The 16,040-nt window shown below is 53.4% G+C and overlaps 1 protein-coding gene across 2 annotated transcripts in view; it reads right to left on the reverse strand.

Annotated features, from left to right (window-relative positions):
- Positions 1–10,535: 10,535 nt before the first annotated feature.
- Positions 10,536–16,040, reverse strand: part of LOC105471777 (pleckstrin and Sec7 domain containing 4) — a 30,443-nt gene continuing 24,938 nt past the window's right edge. For both annotated transcript variants that reach the window (XM_071077050.1, XM_071077049.1), the window contains 4 exons: positions 15,858–16,024; positions 14,895–15,039; positions 14,554–14,697; positions 10,536–12,614 (listed from right to left, as the gene is read on the reverse strand). In XM_071077050.1, coding sequence (XP_070933151.1) covers positions 12,357–12,614; positions 14,554–14,697; positions 14,895–15,039; positions 15,858–16,024 — 714 coding nt within the window. In that variant the 3' untranslated portion in view covers positions 10,536–12,356. The remainder of the gene's footprint in view (positions 12,615–14,553; positions 14,698–14,894; positions 15,040–15,857; positions 16,025–16,040) is intronic.

Here is a 16,040-nt window from a genome sequence, read left to right on the forward strand (position 1 = left end):
ATCACCTTCTCCCTCTCCCCATCACCCTCCCCTCTTCTCCCTCTCCCCATCTCCCTCTCCCCTTTGTCCTCTCCCTATCGCCCTCGCCCCATGGCCCTCTCCTTGGCTTCTTGCTCTTCTCATTACTGTCTACAGCTCCCATGGCTCTTTAGGGACCACTGGGACACAGACGCTGGAGGTCTTTACCTCCTGGGTGGCAGACACCTGTCCCCACGAGTCCCCACTCTCACAGGCACACACCACTGTCATCAACCCCATCCCCACATCTCCATGCCCTTCAGAGAGAAGGAGGGTGCCTAGTTCTCTTTCCTGGAAGAAGCTGGAGCAGGCAGGCAGGGCAGACAGGTCTCTCCTTCCCCTGACCTCACTCTTTCCCCTATCCTTGAGAAGCAGCAGGGGCTAAGGCGCACGGTGAAAGGACTCAGGCCTCCTGGAAGGCAGCAAGAGGGGCTTTGGATGGGGAGAGAAGGGGAGGTGGGGGCCCTGGCTCCTTGGCATCTGTGCCCCGTGGCAGCCGGCCAGGCTGTGGAGGGAAGCGCCGCCTGCGGCTCTCCCGGGAAAATGTGATTTCCCCCTGAGTGAAGCGGACTGTGCAGTGTGGAAATTGGCTCTTTTCTGAGCGAGCTGCTGCTGTTGCTGCAGAGTCGGGGCGGGCTGGCTGGCCCCTGGAGTGAGCCGGGAGCAGCCATGTGCTGAGAACTCATTAGGGATAAATCAAACTAGTAACAGCATGAAGCCAACACCCCCCCACTGCGCCTCCCTCCCCCTCCCCCTCTGAGACCCCCCCATTTCTCCTCCTCCTCCATGGTCTTCTTCCCGTCAGACTCTCTCCTGCCTTTTCCACAGCCAAGGCACCCTCCCTGAAGCCAAGGCGCCTCCCCCAGACAAGGCACCCTCCCCCCAGTTTCAGGAGCCTGAGCTCCCGCTCCTGCACACAACCCTGCGGGCGCAGGCTTACCCGCCTACTACCCAGACGCCCAGAGCCGCCCCAATGAGAGACAAGTTCATTTGTAAATACTGTCTTTTTTTGTTTGTTTTATGTTTGTTTGCTTTTTTGGGGGGGGGCCTGGTAGCAAGCTTCACTGACAGCCACAGCCCTTGCTAGGAGCACAGATTGGGACCTCACAGTCCAGGCCCTCTCATCCTCCCACCGAAGTCACATCATTCCCCTGTCCTCACCCCCTAGAGGGACCCAGTGGGGAGGCCCCCAGCTGTGGGTAGCATTGGTACCCCCACATATAGCCATCCCCCTGGGGAGATGAGAGCACCCAGAAGACTTAACTACAGCAGGAAAGAAATTGTCCTTAAAACAGATGAGCTTGGTCAGAATGGAAACTCATTTCCCCACCGAAGGAAAACAAGGAAGAGAAAGAGACAAGTAGGAAGAAAGAAGGGAGGAACAAGGCCTGGAGCTCTTGTCGCCGTGAAGGCGATGAAAGTGTTTACCTGCAAAGTGTAGCCGTTTCTTCCCTAGAAACACCCTCTTTGGTGAGGCAGGGGGAAAGGGTCTGCCCAGTCTGTTATTCTAGGGGCTGAACTGGTTGGTGTTATTAAAGTTTTGCTAGTTATCATATCATAATAATGTGGCCCCTGGTAATTGCCTTTGTTTTCCCCCTGGGAGAGATTGGCTGAGGGATGTTGCTAAAAGAGCCCACACCTGGAGTGTAGGGTTGTGACCGGATTTCTGTCCCTTCCCTGCTGGCGACCCCGGGAGACTGCTCACTTACCTCAACTGTAAAATGCGTGGCTTGAGCCAGAAAAATGTGCAGCTTAATGCTGTGACGCAGTAGTGACCCAGGTCAGTGAAAAGCATCGAGGGCCTCATCTGACTGGTTTAGGTATGAAACCCTCTTTCTCCCAGATTTCCCCGGTAATTTTCCATCAGGCAAACACCATATTTCCATATGTGGAATCTGCTCTGTGTTTGGGGTGGGGGTGGGGCGGCTTATGGTGCCCCACCCTCCCTGATGGGAGCTTGGATCCTGACTCAGTTTGCCACCGAGCTAAAGCCAGGCTTCCAAAAAAGTCCAGGATGGGGCAGAAACCAGAGGAAAGCCAGCTAGCCACAGTTAGTACAGGCTGGGACATGAGGATTCTGCTATAACCCTTACATTAGCTGATTCGTTCATTCATTCATTCAGAAGTCTTTCATGAACTACCTGCTATGAACGTTTCCCTTTGGTAGACACCAGGAGAAAACAAGATGAACCCAAAAGGACTCCTCCCAGGTCCCAAGGGGAAACAAACAAACAAACAAACAAACAAACAAAACACAATAGGCCGGGCGCGGTGGCTTAAGCCTGTAATCCCAGCACTTTGGGAGGCCGAGACGGGCGGATCACGAGGTCAGGAGATCGAGACCATCCTGGCTAACACGGTGAAACCCCATCTCTACTAAAAAAAGTACAAAAAACTAGCCGGGCGACGTGGCGGGCGCCTGTAGTCCCAGCTACTCGGGAGGCTGAGGCAGGAGAATGGCGTAAACCCGGGAGGCGGAGCTTGCAGTGAGCTGAGATCCGGCCACTGCACTCCAACCTGGGCGACAGAGCGAGACTCCGTCTCAAAACAAAAAACAAAAAACAAAAAAAAAACAAAAAAACCACAATAGCTTAAGAAATGAGACTTGTACAGAACTATAGAGCAAAGTAGGAAAGTGAAGATCAGAAGATGGTTGCATATAGAACACAAAATACTGTTGGGTTTCAGATGATATTTGCCAAGTCCCTCATGGTCATCCCAGGCCTCTATCTGGGATCACTGTCTTCTCCGAGAAATAGCCATTAGGAACAGCAACTGCAAACTCTAACCCTCAAGCCTGAAGTCCGACCTGTCTTCCTGGGAAAAGGCTGATCCCCTGGCCTCCTACGCTTCTGTATCTGGGAGGAGTGAGGTGGTGCTAGGCGAGGAAGAAATAAAACATCATGAGCATCCTTTCCCAAACACCCTCTCACCCCACTCCAACCACCGTCTTCCAGACTTGCTCCAGACCTATCTAACCAGACCGCAAGCCTAGGACCAGAAGGCCTGCGTCTCTCTCTGAGTTGCTTCTTTGTTCTTATACCTGGGTGGGGAAGGGGGCAGTGGGTGCTCAGGGTCTGAAAACACACTACAGGCTGCACCTCCCTGCACATCTGGCTGGTCCCCTCCTTCCCATCTTGATAGCCCCCTGCACCCAGGGTGGACCAGCCCAGCTCTCCAACCACAGGTTGGAGAACTAGAAAAGGGAGGGAAGGTTCCAGGGTGGGGAGAGTGGGAAATGGCGAGCAGAGGAAAGGAGAGGGCCAGGGACATCACCTGGCTGTGAGTTCTAGGACTGCTGGGGGAGGTGACAGTGATACAGGCTTTAGGAACAGGCCTCACCTCCATGATCCCATGATCCATGCACGTTTTCTCAGAGCTCTACTTGAAGGATGGAGGGAGGGGACTTCGGAGGCTGAAACACAATGATGGGGGGATGCAGTACCCAAATGTCCCAAGGAAGGAAGGGAAAGTAGAAGACAGGGAGTCAGAGAAGCGGGGAGCAGGTGCCTCCTCCCAGCAGCCAGCCCCAGGGAGGGGATGGGGGTGGACCCAGACCCAGGCCAGGGCTCAGGACCCATCTGAGCATGTCGCCTGCTAAGGAGGAGTGGAGGCGGGGGAGGGGAGGGCGGGGAGGTGAATAAATAATAGGAAATAAAACTTCATGAAGCAGAAAATAAAAGGCAGATTATACAGATGTGGCAATTTGAAGGATCATTGCCTCTGTCCTCTTTTTAACTGCTGCATCTGGAGTTTCGAAGCGGCTTATCCTCTCCCTCCCTTTCCCGGGTCCCTGCCTGGCTGGAGGCCCCCACAGGGCCAAGGCACGTGTGGGGACAGCACCTCAAATGCCTCAAATGCCAGTGGCATTTCCTAGCACCACGCGCGGCTGTCCAGCCTGGGATGGGCCTGCAGGGTGGCTGGGACAGTGGGTGAAAGGGTGGGCTGGGTGATTGGGGTGAACCTCTGAGCAGATGCAGGTGTGGCTGGGCTTGTGAGAGAGCATGAGCTTGGGTGAGGACCAGGTAGACTGTGGGGAGTGAAGCTGTATGGTCAGGAGTGGGGTAAGGATTCATCAGGCATGAGGAAGGGGACCTTGGCAAACAGCGTCTGGATGACTATCAGTGGGAGCGTGAGGCCTAAGTGTCTGCAGCTTCTTTCTGCTCTTCATCAAAATTCATGTGTTAAGCCTCAATTTGACACTGTGCCAGGTGCTATATAAACAGACATGGTCCCTGCCCTTAAGGAATTTCCAGCCTAAGACACACACACACTGACATTTTGTTTATTTTATTTTAAATATTAATATATTCCTCACCTTATTCTGGGGAGAATCTGAGACAGCTCATATGATATGCATGCCATAAATCAGTAAAATACAATAAAAAATAAAGCATCAGACCACAGAAAGTATGCCATGGGTGGTACCGCAGACCCTAGGCAGCTGTAAAGTTGATCCGGAATTGGCCTTCAGTCTCTTAGTGGTCAACTGAAAGGGTGTTGTGGTCACGTACAGAGCTCTCATTCACAAGAGGGCAATGTACCAGCTCTCGGAAGAAGAACACTTTTTCTATTACTTGACTCTAAGGAAAATTACCCACCTCGGCCCAGATGAAAGAGACTAGTGTGGATAATGTCCTCAAAACGTGGCAGCAAATTCAGGCTCAGTCTCCCTGGGCTGTCTCCTGCAGGGAGAGCCAAGGTGGTCACCTGCAGCCTCTGCTCAGTGAAAGCGCCGAAGTGCACACTCCCTTGAGCAAGGAAACACTCTGTATGTTTCAATTCTTTCTTCAGCACTGGGTTTTCTTTCAAGTGGGTTTTCATATACAGATTAGCCCTTGGCCATGACTAGAGGCTCAGGGGAAATACGAGTAACTGAAGTCACAATTCCTAGCTGGGTCCAACTCAGGGTCAGAGCAGTGAATGTGTACATGTAGGGGGAGGAGGCCAGGAGTTGCGGGCAAGGCTGTCAGCCACCCTGCACAGGGAAAGCATCTCTTCTGTGACTGTTACCTCCTCCTGCACCTGTGTCACACCACAGAGGAGGACAAAGAAATGAGACAACCAGAGGCTTCTACCCTGATCGTGAGGCACAGGTCCAGCCATCCGGGTCAAATCTCCGTCTGTACCCTGGTGTGAGATCTTTCAAAGCAATGGATGACCTCAATCCACCGCAGAATCACTCACAGAAACAGGGGAGTCAGGAGAGGACTAGTTTTCAGGAGGCGACGCCAAGTGTGGTCTTACGGGTGATAAGTAACAACTGTACCGTATGGTCATTTGTAATTTCCAGGAAGGTGTATTGAGGAGCCATGTATTGCGGACAGTTAGAATTCCAGGTCTGAAATTCAGAACAGAGATGAGAGTTGAAGGCTTAGATATAGAGGCGTCTTCTAGAAACCATCTTGAAAGCTCATCAGTCAGTCAGGTAAGATCTTTGAGGCTACATAGTTTAGGGGTGGGAAGAGCAAGAGGGAGTAGCAGGAAAGACAAAAAAAGAATATGCACCAGCACTTTGGGAGGCCAAGGCCAGTGGATCACGAGGTCAGGAGTTTGAGACCAGCCTGACCAACATGGTGAAACCCCATCTCCACTAAAAATACAAAGATTAGCTGGGCATGGTGGCACATGCCTGTAATCCCAGCTACTCAGGAGGCTGAGGCAGGAGAATTGCTTGAACTCAAGAGGCAGAGGTTGCAGTGAGCTGAGATCATGCCACTGTACTCCAGTCTGGGTGACAGAGTGAGACTCCATCTCAAAAAACATAAAAAATAAAAAAAGAATACGCAAGAAAGTAGAAAAAGAACCAGGAGATAGTTTTGAGATGTGCATTGTTTCGACTCTAGATATCGGGCCCTGGGGAAACAGTGGAAATCAACAATTCCATTTCCTGCCCACAGGGAGTTTATGTTGCTCTGGAAGCAGAGAGGCAAAAAGAAATGAAGAGGGCCAAGGCGCAGTGGCTCACGCCTGTAATCCCAGCACTTTGGGAGGCCAAGGCAGGCGGATCACGAGGTCAGGAGATGGAGACCATCCTGGCTAACACAGTGAAACCCCGTCTCTACTAAAAATACAAAAAACTAGCCAGGCGAGGTGGTGGGCGCCTGTAGTCCCAGCTACTCGGGAGGCTGAGGCAGGAGAATGGCGTGAACCCGGGAGGCGGAGCTTGCAGTGAGCCGAGATCGTGCCACTGCACTCCGGCCTGGGCGACAGAGCGAGACTCCGTCTCAAAAAAAAAAAAAAAAAAGAAAAGAAAAGGAAAAAGAAAGAAAAGAAAAGAAATGAGGAGGAGAGAGGAGAGGAGAGTTATAGAGTTTCCTGTGATAGAAACTGAAGGAGGAAGACTTAAGGAAGGCCTCCTGGAGGAAAGGGCATCTGCATATTAGTTGGTTTTCTCCTCATCATCCATTCCTCCTAGCCTGTCCTTCTAGTACTCAGAATTTCGCCGCAGCTGGTCCCTATGTTTTGGGTGGTGCTGACTTCACTCTCATCCTCTCCAGAAATGGACTCTGATCTCCTTAAACCCCTTGCCCTAGTGACTGGCTCAGATATGGGCACATGGCCCAAGGCAGGCTGCTACAGGAGACTATTCCTGGATTTGAGTTTGAAACTTCCAGGAAGCAGAGAATCACTTCCTGCTAGATTTGCACCAACAAAAGGGATCTTGGGAGCTCCTGGGGCCATCTTGGAAGCATGAGGGTTGCTCCTGCTCATAGGCCTGGGAGATGGAGCCCCTAAAAGAACAAGAGAGAAAAGGGGCCTTGGATCAGAGTGGAGCCCTAGATGAAGCTTCACCTGACCTGGACACAGATTATTCAGCTATTGGAGCCAATCAAAGTCCTTTTCTGCTAAAGCTCGTTTGAGCTAAGATTTGTTGACTCGCAGGCCAAGGCAGAGCCAAGTGCAGAGACCCAGTATCTGAGCAGGATGGCATGCATGAGGGCAGAGCCTAAGCCAGAGCCCAGAGGAGGAGGGGAGCGGACGTGGGGTAAGTCTGGTGAGGCTATGAATTAATAGCTAACCTCACAGGTGTTCCTTCTGTGCCAGGCATTGTTCTGAGATGTTTACGTGCATAATTTCACTTAATCTTCATGAGGACCTTATGACATAAGTAGTGTTATTATCCCCATTTTATAGAGAAGCAAACAGAACATAAGAGGCTAACTGGCCACAGTCAGATGGCTGGAAAAGCTGGACTCAATTCCCGGCAGTCCCACTCAAGGACCTGGCCACTGGGGCAAGATCAGGCTGAGCCTTGGTGCAGGGTCTGGTAGATGATCACATGGCTACGAAGGCCAAAGGTCGCTGAGAGGTGATGGGGGAAGAAGGCTGAGAAGGCATTGGAGTTGATGACTGAAGCCATCAATGGCCCTGGGAGGTGGCATTTCAGGCAAAGGTGGGGTGGACGCCAATTTGTAAGGTGTGAATTAGAGCCAGGTATGAATGGGAACCTGGTAAGGGCTGGGAACAGCTGGCAAAGCGCACACATCCCGTGAATTCATCACAGAAAGCAGGGAAGCCAGGCTCAGCTACGGAAAGCAAGAGAGTCCAACACCAGCTTTGATTTTTGCTCACGATGATGTTTGCAAGGCATGATAATGAAGCGGGTAGAGAACAGGCCCAAAGAGCTCCAGTGGGCCCATGAAGGAGACAGGTCTGTGGCAGGCAGGAGAAGAGGGGCCAGTGTGCCAGCTGAGGGGACCGGTTGGTCACAGGCTTGTGGAGAGCACCTCTTCCTCTGGAGAAGGGAAGATGAAGGGAACAGGTAAAGGTGCAAGCCACGATTAGCTGGTGAGGGGGCATGGGCATCAGAAAAGCTGGGGGGCAGAGGTGTTGGCAGAGGGGCCAGTGGGGAGGACAGTAGCCATTCAGGAAACCCTGAGGACCTGTGAGCATGCCTGCTCAGCTCAGCAGGAGGAAAAAGGACCTGCTATGGCCAGGTTTTCACAAGGTTCTGGGATATTGCCTTTTTCTCTTTTTGTGTTTATTGTGAAATAATTTCAGATTTACATATAAGTTACACAAATAGTACAGAGCATTTGCAGTCTATATTCTGACCCTACCCATTGGCTTTACTTATTCAAGGCATTTCATCTTTTTTTTTTTTTTTTTTTTTGAGACAGAGTCTCACTCTGTCGCCCAGGCTGGAGTGCAGTGGCGCAACCTCAGCTCACTGCGACCTCCGCCTCCTGGGTTCAAGCCATTCTCCTGATTCAGCCTCCCGAGTAGCTGGGATTATAGGCATGTGCCACCATCCTTGGCTATTTTTTGTATTTTTAGTAGAGACTGGATTCCACCATGTTGGCCAGGCTGGTCTCAAACTCCTGACTGCAGGTGATCCGCCCGCTTCAGCCTCCCAAAGCACTGGGATTATAGGCGTGAGCCACGGCGCCCGGCCAGATAAAAGCTCATCTTCTTAAAATGAAATCCCTAGGCTGTCCCCCAAGCCCTGAGCTTGGCACTCTTCTCTTTAAAAATTGCACTGCACTGGCCAGGCACGGTGGCTCACACCTGTAATCCCAATGCTTTGGGAGGCCGAGGTGGCTGGATCACTTGAGGTCAGGAGTTTGAGACCAGCCTGACCAACATGGCGAAACTCTATCTCTACTAAAAAATACAAAATTAGCCGGGCATGGTGGCGCATGCCTGTAATACCAGCTACTCGGGAGGCTGGGGAAGGAGAATCTCTTGAACCCAGGAGGTGGAGTTTGCAGTGAGCTGAGATTGCATCTTTGTACTCCAGCCTGGATGACAGAGCGAGACTCTGTCTCAAAAAATAAAAAATAAAAATTGCACTGTACATTCACAAAAAGCCTTGGCTGCATTGGAGGCCCTGTATGATCTGGCCTCAGGCCACCCTGACAGCCCTGTTTCCCTCTGCCCCCCTGACCCCCACCCTCCAGTCTGCTCCTTCCCCGACACATTCCATATGTCTCCATCTCCAGAAGACTCAGAGCCTCCTAAGGAAAAAGGTCCAGATCTTAGTGATCTTTTTATCTACCCTGGTGCCTGGCAAGCAACAAACAAATGTCATCAGCAGAAAGCCAGGCTCAGCTGAGATCATGAGAGCCCAGGAAGCAGTTATATCAGGGGTGTCAACCTGGGTCACAGCAGGCCCAGGCCCCCAGCAGCTGAGCTACCCTATATGGGAAAGGAAGAACTAAAGCCAAACTTCAACTGCCCTTCCAGAGCCTGAGCTCATCACCGAGAACCTCTGTCTGTCCCTTCTCCTGCAAAGAGAAGGACACAGGTGCCAGAGGAGCATGGGGTGGGGACAAGAAGGTCAGACATAGGCCTATGGCGGTTTGATCTGTTCCATACCTAGGATGGGGACTGGGGCCTGCTCAGCATTCACCTTCCGGGGCTACCTGGAGCAATCCTGTGGGGAGCTGTGGGCTGTCCCCGTAGACTTCTGAGATGTGTTTCTTTACATCTGCAGGAAGATGTTGGAGCCCCAATCTTTTCCCTGGGAGAGGCTTCCCTAGATGGTGGGAGTCCTGGCCTGGGCCACTGTGGGTGTGACGAAGTTGAAGGTCCTGGTTCTGTGATGGCATAGGGGCACACAGAGTAACTTTCTGCCCTTCAGGGAGCACAGCACAGCTCCACAGCAGGACACCTGAGCAGCCAGAAGCTAGAAAGATGCAAGCCCGCCTCCAAGTGGTCACATGTCATAACTGCAGCCCACAACCCAGACCCTCCAGGCAGAGGTGCCCGGGCAGCATTGACTATGGGAGGCCAGGCAGCCACCATCATCTGGCTCTGAAGATTCCACGTGCTCAGGTGAAAGAGAAGTGCTGGTTCTACATGAGCAAAGGAGCATCAAAGTGTCACACACCCATGCATTCAAACTTCCACCTTTTCTCATGGTTTTAGAAATAAGGATGCATAGGCCGGGTGTGGTGGCTCACGCCTGTAATCCCAGCACTTTGCGGGGCCGAGGCAGGCGGACTACCTGAGGTCAGGAGTTCGAGACCAGCCTGGCCAACATGGCGAAACCTCATCTCTACTAAAAATACAAAAAATAGCCGGGCATGGTGGCACTCGCCTATGATCCTAGCTACTTGGGAGTCTGAGGCAGGAGAAATGCTTGATTCGGTGGAGGCTGCAGTCAGCCAAGATCACACCATTGCACTCCAGCCTAGGTGACAAGAGTGAAACTCCGTCTCAAAAAAAAAAAAAAAAAAAAAAAAAAAAAAAAAAAAAAGGATGCATGTTCAGTGAGTTCTAATAACCTACTCCATTTAGTTTGTAAGCATTAGTCTTGGGCCAAAAGTCATGTCCACCTGATGCTGGGATTCCACCTCAATCAAATGAGGCAATTGGACTGTACTGCAGCTAACTGCTACTTACACATCAGAGTTACCCAACATATTTATCTATCCCCCTGACCCAGGCTGACTGCATCAGCATCCCTGGGTGTGGGCTGGGAATGTGTCTTTTCAGCACGCTTCCCCAGCAGGATAAAAGTGCATCTGTAAACTGAGAGCAGGAAACCAGGGGGCAAGACTGTCAACTCATGAAGTCAGGGACATGTTTCATTCATTTGTGAATCCCCTAGTACTGGCACATAGAAAGCGTCCCATATTATTTGCAAAATGAATGAACGAACAAATGAGCAAGTAGGTGGATGGATGATTCTGAGGTCTCCTCCAGCTTTGACAGCCTACGACCGTGTGACTCCTGCATGTGCATGAACACACAGACACGGACAATACACACACGCACAGACACACATACACACTTGAAGCGAAGAGGGATGAAGCCCGCCACACTGCAGGTGGTCCTAGCTGCCTGACCTCCCTTCTTCACACACTGACACACCTCCGTCTTTGTTGACCTGTATTTATTGTGCACCCATTGGGTGCATGGCCTAGCCCCAGGACCTGGCCGGAGACCCAAACATGGCCTCCAAGGGCCAGCCTTCCTTTGTGGAGGTCCAGGCCCCAGAGCTGATTACAACAAGCATGGGAAGGGAGGAGGGTGGCCCAGCAGGAAGGCCGGGGAGGCAGTGCGTCAGCCGGCAGGCAGCAGTGGGTAGCAGTGCCCCTCTTGGCGGGCAGCCTACTTGCACACTTGGTTGAACAGAGACAATGGTGGCTGCTCCCTCCGGCCCAGCCTCCTTCCTACAGGCAGAGCCCCAAGTCCATGAGTCTCCGGAACCTCCCTCAGAGAACAAGTCCAGCTGGGAGGCAGCCAGAGGGCAGGACGAGGGGATTTCCCTGGGGAGAGCAGCAGAGACCCTCTGAGCTGCCAGAGATGGGGAAGGGGTCCAGGCACCCCACAGGAAGGAAGCTTTAAGGCATGTGTAGGAAGGAGCACAGAAGAGTCTCCCAAGCCTGGCCTGGGCCTCACCTGGTCTCCAGCCTCCATCCCATCCCCCACAACTCTCCTGAGCCGTGGCTCCTGCCAGGCAGACCCCTAAGGGAAACTGTCACCACCTTTTACTGCTCTATCCTCTCCAGTGGTCTGAACCTAGAGAACCTCCTTCCCTGCTCTGTTGGAACAAAGGCTTCTTGTTCCCAGGGTTCCAGGGTTCGCTGCAAAGCTCTGGAGGCCCCACCCCGCCCAGCCCTCACTCATGCCACCAGCCCTGCTCTGTTGATGGGCAGTTGGGTATGTGAGACTGTTTCATCTGCTTCAGGGGAAAGGACGACTGTAGGGGGAAAGGAGACAAAGGCACGGGGCCCCACAGCCATGCGGAGCCCTTGAAGCCCCCCAAGGTCTCTGCCCAGAAGGCTGTCCCTTCAGTGGGCAGGACCTTAGCGACTCTGCTCCCTGGGTCACAGGAGGCTGGTTGGGAATCTCTCAAGAGTCCCTGATTCACTCTCCTGGGGCCTCCCCAGGAAGGTCAGCTAATTCCCAGAGCAAGACCATTCTCAGGACTGTGGCTCCCCTGGCTGGGTTGCCCAGGGGCCTCTGCTGCCCCAAGCTCTCCCCCAGAAGCCAAGGCCACACCACGTATGCACTGGTTCTCAAACAAGTGCTGAGTTCCCAGCAGGTCTAGGAAATGAGGCCAGTCTGGATTCTGGGGCCTGCAGGGTGACATGGGACGAGCTCCGGGAGGAAAGTCAAGTCCTCAACCTCCCTCTTCCCTTGGGCATGGCCAGGGACTGGGGCTCTGGAGGGACTGCCATGGGGGTGGGGGGCAGCACAGCAGTATTAGGAAAGCTTCAGTGAGCATGAGAATAAGGGCCACAGGGAAATGAGGTTTGTCCTTCAGCAGGGAAAGGAGGTGCCTCATCCATCATGGTGGACTCATTGAAATCAGTCTCCTCCAGGGAGGTCCATCTCAAGTGTACCCTGGAGCAGGGGCCAGTGTCTCTGAGGTGGTGCTGGCTTCACAGCTGATTGCGGTTCCGCTTGGGGATGATCTTCCGGTAGGTTCTGCGCTCTGAGATGTTGCGCTTCACCTTGGCTGTGGTGGGAGCCTCATCCTGGTGCAGGGACGGGCTTGAGTGGGACTTCTTCAGGCTGAGCTTGGGCTCCTGAGTGCCTCCAGCTTCCCTCCCCAGCTGCTCCTCCCACAGGTCTAGAGCATTGGAGGGGCAGTGCAGGCGGGCCACCAGCAGCTGTACGTAGGTCTCGTAGCGGGTTTTCTGCAACACACAGTCCCCACCACCTTAGCACCATCCTGGCTCCAGGCCGGGAGGAGGCTAGAATCGTGAGGGACAGCTCTCAGGTACTTGAAGCTAAGGTGATACAGACCTCTGCAGAAAGAGGGCTGGACCAACAGTGAGTGTCAGTATAATGCTTGGGCAAGCAGACTGCAGAGCACACCTCTGGATAGTATTATAATGACACATATCAGCCCAGCCCTGTTCTAATAATAACCAACCCCTTGGAGTGCTGTAACTAACATCTCTATGCCACGTTCCATCTTTGAGGCACTAAAAGATGTGTCACCCACTATGCCTGAGAGCTTTGCAGCCCTACACACAAACAGCTCACATCTGTACAGCCCTAATTGGGTCTGAATAGCATTTTAACAATTGGCATCTGTGGAGCATGATGCTAACCACCCTCATCTGCTTAACACTGTACTACTAAGGCCCCTGCAGCTAGCATCCTTAGGATATGGTTTCCAGTTTACAAAGTGCTTCCTCACCCTCCATCCCATTGGATCCTCATGCCAGCCCTGGGAGGGGCACAAATCATTGTGGAAGGGAGGGCTGGTGGCTTGCTAAATGTCCTAGCTGGTCAGTGGGAGGAAGAGGTTGGGTCCTCACAGCCACACCCTGAAGCCTCTGAAAAGTGGGGAGTTCACAGCCATGGATACAACCACCAAGCTAAGGGATAGGCTGGGGCCTTGAAAGAGGCAGAAGGCTGCATGAGGGTGCCGTGGGGACAGGCAGGAGGCAATGTTGATTCCCACTTCCTGGTCTCTGCCTCTGGGTGGCCTCTGATTCCCTCTATTTTCACATTGCATTAACCTATGCTTCCTCCCCAGTGGGCCCTCACCCTAAGCAGGCTCTCAGGACCCCTGAAGCAGGCACCCAGTGTTAGGATCCCGGATGAAGTGATGTGACACCAAAACAGAATTGGGGAATGTGGGTGGATGGGTGAGGGTTGGGGGAGACTAGGGGATAAAACATTTCAACATGGGCTGTAGAGCCAACAAAAGTCATTACTGGCCAGGGGCAGTGGATCACACCTGTAATCCCAGCACTTTGGGAGACTGAGGCAGGCAGACCACTCAAGGCTGGGAGTTCAAGTCCAGCTTTGCCAACATGGTGAAACCCTGTCTCTACTTAAAATACAAAAATTGGCCAGGGGTGGTGGCTCACACCTGTAATCTCAGCTACTCGGGAGGCTGAGGCAGGAGAATCACTTGAACCTGGGAGGCGGAGGTTACAGGGAGCTGAGATTGAGCCACTGCACTCCAGCTTGGGTGACAGAGTGAGACTTTATCTCAAAACAAAACAAAACATAAACAAAAAAACATGGTCATTTCTTAGTTAAGACCATAAATGGGGCATTTGAAGCAGCATGTAAATTTACCAGGTTTGGACAAGTAGTTTAATTTCTCTGTGCCTCAGTTTCCTCATCTGTAAAATGAGGATACCAGTGCCTACCCAGAGTTGTTAGATAATTGAATGAGATAATCCATGCAAGGAAGACAAGCTCCATAAATACTACCTATTAATATTTGGCAGGTATTAGATGGAACAATTCAGCTGAAATACAGTTCATTCCTTCAACTTGGGAAAAGTCAAATATACTCTTAGGAGAAAGAAAACTATAAAATAACGTCTGCTATGGGTGTTTCCAGACAAGCAGCTGCTATGTGCCCCCAGGACAAGAGGTGAAAGGCCTAAGTGCATGGGGACACACACTCTTTGCGCACGCCCGTGCATGCGGGTGTCCCTGTGGGAGTCCCCGCCCCTTTGCACAGATCACACACGGGCGCCGCCTTCATGCAAGCGCCTCTCCCCGCCCCGGCGCGGTCAGGGCAGTGACGGCTGCAGGGACCGAGGCAGCCACGAGAGGGCGGAGAGGGTCCTGCGCAGCGGCGGGGAGGTGGGCTCGGCCCCTCACCTCGTACTCCAGGTACTCCTTCCGCAGGCGGTACTCCTCCAGCTCGCGGCTGCGGCCCCGCCGCTCCGGTAAGTTCCTCTGAAGATCCAGCAGGTCGTCCGAGGCAGCGTCCAGGCAGTTCTCATGGGATCGATGCTGCTCCTCCTGCGAGCGGCAGGCGGTGAGGGACGCTGTCCCGGGCGTCCCCTCCACCGCTTTCCGGGCCCGGGTGTGCTGCCCTCCTGGTCACCTCAGTTCCCAGGCCGGGTGCGCAGCCGGCCTCCAGCCTCCCCGAGCTAGTCCTGGGGCTCCAGGTGCACATTCCCAATTCAACGTACCCCACCCCTTCCCGGAGGCCATACCAGGGAGCTCTGGGCGGGGCCCACCGGCAAGATGGGCCGCACGAATCTGCGCTGGGAGCCCACGGCGGCGGGGAAGGGCGGCGCGGAGTGTGTGGCCGCAGCCAAGTTGATGCGCGCGATCCAGGAGCTCATCTCCTTGGCAGTGCTGGGGCAAAGAAGGTCGTTGGTCCCCAGGGACACACAGTTGGTCCTGTCACCCTCCGCCCGCACCCTCCTGTGGTTGGTTGCACAGCTGGCCAGCTGCTCAGGACTCAGCCTCCCATAGTTAGAGCCCTGCCACTAGCAGGGCACTCGACCTCTGACCATGGCATTTCTTATCAATAAAGAGGAAAATCTGGAGGCCGGGCGCTGTGACTACGCCTTGGCAGGCGGATCACCTGAGGTCAGGAGTTCGAGACCAGCCTGGCCAACATGGTGAAACCCCGTTTCTACTAAAAATACACAAATTAACCAGGCACGGTGGCACGCGCCTGTAATCCCAGCTACTCGGGAGGCTGAGGCATGAGAATCGCTTGAACCCAGGAGGCAGAGGTTGCAGTGAGCCGAGATCGAGTCACTGCACTCCAGCCTGGGCGACAGAGCGAGACTCTGTCTCAAAAATAAAAAATAAAGAGGACAGTCTGAGAAGGCGACAGATTTTATAACAAATGCCAAACTTGGTCAATCGTTAGCAGCTTCCCAGAATCCTGTGTTCTGAACTGGGAGGCTTGATCCCACCGACGAGGAAACGGTATATTGTACTGGCAAAGTTGGCCAAGGATGGTGAGGAAGCAGGCAATGCCTGGGCGTCATCCCTGGTCCTCAGCTCCTCTTCGTGCTGCCACATTCTAAGAATTTCTGATCAGTATGGCCATTCCCACCAGGGGCCCCGGGGTCCACAGGCCTCAGGTGTCAGCAGGGTCAGTGGAGAGAGAACTAGGGCAAGGCAAGGCCTTGCCACAGTCTCCCACGCCAGGGACTTACGGTGCCTGGAAGAGGTAGAGGCGCCAGTCGGCCGTGCGCAGCTGGAAGACATGTGGCTTCTTGGTGTAATGAGTGGCGGGGGTGGCCAGCGAGTGGTGCACCCCAATGGGCTCGTCCACCATCTGCCCCACCAAGCTCTCCCCCTCCAAGCAGTGGTCTTCTCCCTGCTACCAGTCACAGGGG

This window comes from Macaca nemestrina, chromosome 13 (genome assembly GCF_043159975.1).
Source record: "Macaca nemestrina isolate mMacNem1 chromosome 13, mMacNem.hap1, whole genome shotgun sequence".
NCBI classification, from domain to species: domain Eukaryota; kingdom Metazoa; phylum Chordata; class Mammalia; order Primates; family Cercopithecidae; genus Macaca; species Macaca nemestrina.